Genomic DNA, 6,000 nt, shown 5'->3' on the forward strand with positions numbered 1-6,000 from the left:
TGAAGATATCACAAAATACCCATTTAGAAACTATCAAGGGCTCATGCGGGAGGGGGGAGCGGGGAGGGAAGAGGACCTAATGTCAGGGGTTTAAATGGAGAGAAAATGTTTTGAGAAACGATGTACAAATGCGCTTTACACAATTGATGTGTGTATGGATTGGGATAACAGTTGTATGAGCCCCTAATAAAATGCTAAAAAAGAAAAAAAAGAAAAAAGAAAGGCTCCCTCTAGTACTTGAGTCTCCGGGGAAGATAGTGACTGACACTTTTAATGACCAGATCCTCTGGGGACCAAGCTCCCTGAAAACTGCTGGCTGGGGTGCGGAGTTTGGAGGGTGGGTTGCGGTCTCCCAGGGCACTGTGGGGAGTCTGGGGAGATCTGCAGCGTCAGACGGGCCAGAACGAGGGCAGGAGTGTCCACCGAGAAAGCCACAGGGGACGGAGGCTGGCAAGTCACAGTGGCCCTCCTTGGGCAAGCTGGGCTTCTCACACTTTGCAGTCGGAGGGCTCTCTGCCCTGCGCGCTCCTGCCTCTGTCAGATTCGAAGTCCCGGCCCCTTTGGTCGGAAGGGAGGGATGTCGTGAGCTTCGCCCAGGACAGAGTGGACAACTGGACCTGGGAGCTCCTGCTCATCAAACTTCCCGGTCCGTCTAGGCGATGGTCCAACAACTGCGGTTCTCGCACCTTCCGCACGGGAAACCGGAGTTCGATTCCCGGCCAATGCACCTCACGTGTAGCCAGTCTTGTCAGTGGATGTTCGCATTTGTTGTGACCGCAGAGCCCCGCAGATGATGACGGACGAGGAAGAAAGGCCTGGTGATCTACTTATGAACACCGAGCAACGGAAACCCGTGCTTCACAAAGGCTAGCGCAAGGCCGGGCTTCGCTGTGTTCTCCAAGTGTGGGACCCTGTGACTTCGTGTGGGCACCCTGACCGAGGGGTCAGCACACGGGCAGCGAACAGGAACAGCAGTGACGTGGGTGCCGGCAGAAGCGTCAGTAAAAGGGCGTCGACCGAAGGCTCCCGAATGAGAGGAGGCTTCCTCCCCGCCTGTTGCCATAGCGGGAGGTTATTTACGCAGGGCATGCCTGTCGTGGAAAACATGTTTTAATAGTACGGTGCTGAAGCATCGTCAAAGGGGTTCTTAGCGCTAATTACTTTGCTAGAGGGAGTCTGCTTCACGTTGACCTCCTCATCGTGTGACTCCTCACTCCAGAGGCCCGGGACAAACCCCTCAGGCTGGCGATGCGTGTGCACAGGCCCAGAGGTGGACAAGAAGGGATGTTATGGGAACTTTGAACAATGACAGTGGCTCAACCCCACCGTGTCCCTGACACCATCGTTCCCCTCTGCTGCCACCCCCCTTTTTTTCATGCATAGGGAAATGACTCTCATGTTTTTTAGTTCATTCTGTTCCCACCTAATAAAAAGACACACACACACACACACACACACACACACACACACACACACAAACAAGCTAGTCCCTGTTCCTTTATTTTCATTCCTTACAGATAGTTCAATTTTTACAGACAGCCCCCGCCCCGTTGTTGACCCAAATGTGGCCGATGGCACTCACAGGGCTGGAACTCAGCAGCTCACACTCCCTTGGCCTCCCGTCCAGCTACCGAGGCGGCTTTTTTCATCACACTCACAGACTTTCCCAGGGAACACAATCACGCTTTCCCTCAAGGTCCTGTGTGCGTTCCCCAGGGTCAATGATGATGTGGGTCTGGTGGCAGCATTCCAGCACAGGCAGCATTCCCACCTGTGGAACGGAAGCAGTGAGTGTGCCGGGAAGACACGTGGAACATCCACCGCTCCGATGAAACCTGATCTGCTCGGATGAAACCTGATCTGCTCGGATGAAACCTGATCTGCTCCAATGAAACCTGATCCGAGGGAGAAGCGTGTGTCCCTGTGCTGCAGACCATGCGCCCCTGTCGTTGTTCGGAATTGCCACGCGGCGCCCACTGAAGGCTGAGGCTTGACGTCGCCGGGTGGGTTGGAAGCAGTGAGCCTCGCTGCCCAGAACAGAGGAGCAATATTCCGTGTCTGCTACTGGGGTTGCTGTCTTTTGATGATTAGGTGTTCATTGACATTGGGTTTTGGTTTTGACCCCTGGTCACACCATGTGGGGTGCTCCCTGGGGTATCTGTTACCCAGGTTTCAGTTCTTGTCTTCCCTGCCAAAAAAGATTTACTTTGGGACACACAGTATTGCTAACAGCATCTTATTAAGCAACTCCCAGCCCTTAAGGCCAGTCTTGGCTATTTCTTACTTCTCCCCTGTATACACGGATGTTTAAGCACTCAAGGGTTTGCACACAAGACTTTTGGGAAGAGGGGCTTCTGGGAAAGTCGGTTCACGATAGCGATAGCGCACAGTCTTCCCAAGTTTCCACCTCACCTCCTGGCCCTGTAAGCCTGTGACTTTTCTCAAGTAAATTGCCATTCTTTGCATCAGAGGCACCTCTGGCTGGATTCGAACTGCCAGCCTTTGGGCCAGTCGTCAAGGGCTTCCCCATGAGTGCCACCTAGGGACCAAGTGTGTGTCTTTTAGGGAGAGAGAAAGGTCTCTGGCGCCGTTCACAAGACAAAAGTTGTGGTACCAGATGGGTCTGCTCACCTGTAACAGGAAATACAGCAGACCCAAGCAGTCGAGGTTGACGGGTTGTGTCTACAAGACGCCAGGCACCAGGCACTCCTGCCTGTTCACTGTGTACTTGTGCTCACGCGCCGTGAGTGGGTACAAGGGTGGGCTTGCATGCAGGTGATGTGGATGGCCGGGTGGTCAGCAGAGCTGGAAGCTCTCATCTGCTTCTGAGACGCTGTCCTGCTAACACATTTTGGAAGTAGACTCTGATCAAAGATCCAACCCTTCTACTTCCAAAACTCGAGCGCCACACCATGTAAGTTTCCCTGTGCTTCGACGCTTCATCCCCCCAGGTGTGTGGCCGTTACGTTACACCTGGAGGCTCTGGTGTTTGACCTTTGTGGCGGCTCATAGAAGCCCAATGCTGTGCTCGCTGGTTTGCTTCCAAGGGCCCGTCCCGGGCTGAGGGAAGGTAGAAGTGCTCTCATTGTGTGCATGATGCGAGCCAGGAGCACGTGGGAGGGCTGGCAGGCCGGAGAGCAGGGTTCTGCTCCGGGAGAGGAGTTCACGCCCTGACATCCCGCTGCCCGATGGCTGGCTCTGAAGCCCCCCATCCCGAGAGGCTGGGGGAAGTGGGCTCTTCCAGGGTGGAGGTCATGCGCGGAGTTCCCAGAATTCTGCTAGAACTCCACTTGCTGCTCTCAGAGGCCAGCTGGACAGGTAACTCAGGGAGCTGGGTTCAGAAAGGACCCTACAGAGTCTGCTGTGTGCCCATATGAGACGGAGGGATAGGTGTTCCAGCCTATCCTTGGCTAAAAATAACCCCGGCTTGTCAGCCATGTGGAGTATCAGCACGTGCTAAGGGAAGAGCCCGGGAGTCACTAACACGCCGTGCTGTTGTGGGAGAGGGTGGTAATGAGGAGGAGGAGGCTGACAATTAGGATAATTGTTTTCCTTCTTGTAGTCACATCGAGAAAATCACCACGTGGCAAGACCCCAGGAAGGCGATGAATCAGCAGCCCCTGAACCATATGAACCTCCACCCTGCCGCCTCTTCCACACCGGTGCCTCAGAGGGCCATGGCCGTGTCCCAGCCCAGCCTCGGTAAGGCCCCCCCACCCCCCACCCCCAACTTCCACCCAGGCATTCCACAGGGGCTCCTGGAGTGGCCCCGCCCCTCTGGCCCCAGTACCTTCTGTTGCCTGTCCTTCCTTTCTCCGGCACCACTGCATTCTGGCAGCCCCTGTCTGGCGGTTCTTTGAGACGTCACTTGGGTTTCCTGTTTCTGTCTAACGTGAGTAGAGTGTGGACCGCTTCATGCAACGTTTGATCCCTAAGCATTCCCAAAGACTGTGCAATCTAGCCTCAGATCTCTATCTTTCCTTATTTCATCAATATGAGCCGTTATTATGAGCAAGGTCAGCCGTTCAAACCCACCAGCCACTCCACTGGAGAGCGATAAGGCTTTGTATTGCCATCAAGACATACAATCTCAGAACTAACTCCCCAGTGTGTTAGTTCTGCACCATTCTGTAAGGTCACTGTGAGTCAGACTCAACTCAATAGCCGTGAGTATTATTTTCCATATATCTCCTTACATTTCTGTTATTTTTCATATTATTTATCTCCTTACATTTACGCAACCACCCTACAATACGTAATGAAATTCCCATTGTATAGATGAGGGAACTTCTCTGAAATCATCTAGCTCAAGGCTAGCAGAGCTGGAGTTTGAACCCAGGTTGGTCTGACTTGAGAATCATTTAACCATTACATCATCTGCAGGTGATTTCTCCCCATACTAATCCTGGGACCACATGACTCACTGCTCATTCATCATGCTTAGCTGTGATTTTGAACAGAAGAGAAGGCCTTCCACTGATTGCTTTTATTTCCAAAAAAATTGAAATTATTTTTCCCCTCCACGGTATTCTGGTAGCATAGTAGACTATGCACTGAGCTGCTGACTACAAGGTTAGCAGTTCAAACCCACCAGTCACTCTTCAGGAGAAAGACGAAGCCTGTCTACTCCTGTAAAGATTTAGAGTCTTACAAATCCAAAGAGGCAGCTCTACTCTGTCCTGTAGCATCTCAGTGAGGTGAATCAACTTGATTACAGTGAGTTTGTATTTTGAAGGCCTCAGTGAGGTGAATCAACTTGATTACAGTGAGTTTGTATTTTAATGGTTAAATGGTTAAATTGAAGGCCTCAAGAAACTTGGTGGGCAGTTTGCTAAGCACTGGGCTGCAAGCTGAAAGGCTCTGTGGTTAGAACCCACTGGCCACTCTGTTGGACGAAGGCAAGACAGTCTGCTTCTGGAGAGATCTATAGTCTGGGCAGCCCTAGGGAGAACTTCCACTCTGGCCTGTAGGGCCACCACGCATCGGAATCCACTCAGAGGCATTGCCTTTGGTATTGTTTCAGTTTAAGACTAAAAATGAAAGAGGTTGGTGTTCAAGTTTTGCAAAGTATGCCTTGTGAAACATTTGGGTAAAATCAGATAGCCAATTTTAACAGATAAAAGAAAAGGCCTTTTGCGTGCTTTGTGCATGAAAGAGTTAATTTTAGGAAAGGAAAAGAATCTCCTGTCGGATTTTCAGGAATGAGCAGGATAAAAATGGAAGAGTTATTCCTGGACTCCCTCCCCTTGACGGAGGCTTAGCCTCAGCAGCTATGGACCCAAGTAGCAATCAGTCAGCCTAACCGCGCACAGTGCCCGTTCTCCCGGGAAGTCTGGGTTCATGTCCTAAAGCCACCGATGTAAAATATAGCCCCAATGCAAATGGGTTTGGAAAAAACCTCTCATGTGCCTTTTAAAAAAAATCATTTTATTGGGGCTCGTACAACACTTATCACAATCCATACGTCCATCCATTGTATCAAGCACATTTGTACATATGTTGTCATCATCGTTTTCAAAGCATTTTCTTTCTAGTTGGGCCCTTGGTATCAGCTCTCTATTTTTGCTCCCCCTCCCACTCTCATGTACCCTTAATAATTTATCAATTATTATATTTTTCATGTCTTACACTGACGGCTGTCTCCCTTCACCCACTTTTATCTAAAGGGTAGAGCCAAGAAAATGACACTGATTCTTCTACTGACAGCAGGACGGGGAGGCCTGCCTGGAGTCTTGTGCCCCACATGTAGGAGCTCGTGTAGAAAGCAGGTGCAGGGGTGGGAAGGACGCCCACGGTGAGGGCTGGTAGCCTGGATTAGGGGGTGCTTCCAACCGCGTCGTTTTCTGCACTCGTTCTAGATGCTGACTATTCACGTAGTAAGTTTAACTTTACCGTCAGTTATGATTGGGGGGGAAATCATCCATTGACCTGGTTAGAAAATGCAAACATTTCAATGTGCAGTTAAAAAAAAAGGAAAAGGCCTTCATCCATCCTGATCTC

At 51.0% G+C, this 6,000-nt stretch overlaps 1 protein-coding gene across 2 annotated transcripts in view; it reads left to right on the forward strand.

The window, feature by feature from the left end:
- Nucleotides 1-6,000, forward strand: part of WWTR1 (WW domain containing transcription regulator 1) — a 138,343-nt gene that overhangs the window by 86,107 nt on the left and 46,236 nt on the right. For both annotated transcript variants that reach the window (XM_045295084.1, XM_004708533.2), the window contains one exon: nt 3,563-3,702. In XM_045295084.1, the coding sequence (XP_045151019.1) occupies nt 3,563-3,702 (140 nt within the window). The remainder of the gene's footprint in view (nt 1-3,562; nt 3,703-6,000) is intronic.

This window comes from Echinops telfairi, unplaced genomic scaffold, assembly GCF_000313985.2.
Source record: "Echinops telfairi isolate 266 unplaced genomic scaffold, ASM31398v2 ScPeMD7_4225;HRSCAF=4972, whole genome shotgun sequence".
NCBI lineage: Eukaryota > Metazoa > Chordata > Mammalia > Afrosoricida > Tenrecidae > Echinops > Echinops telfairi.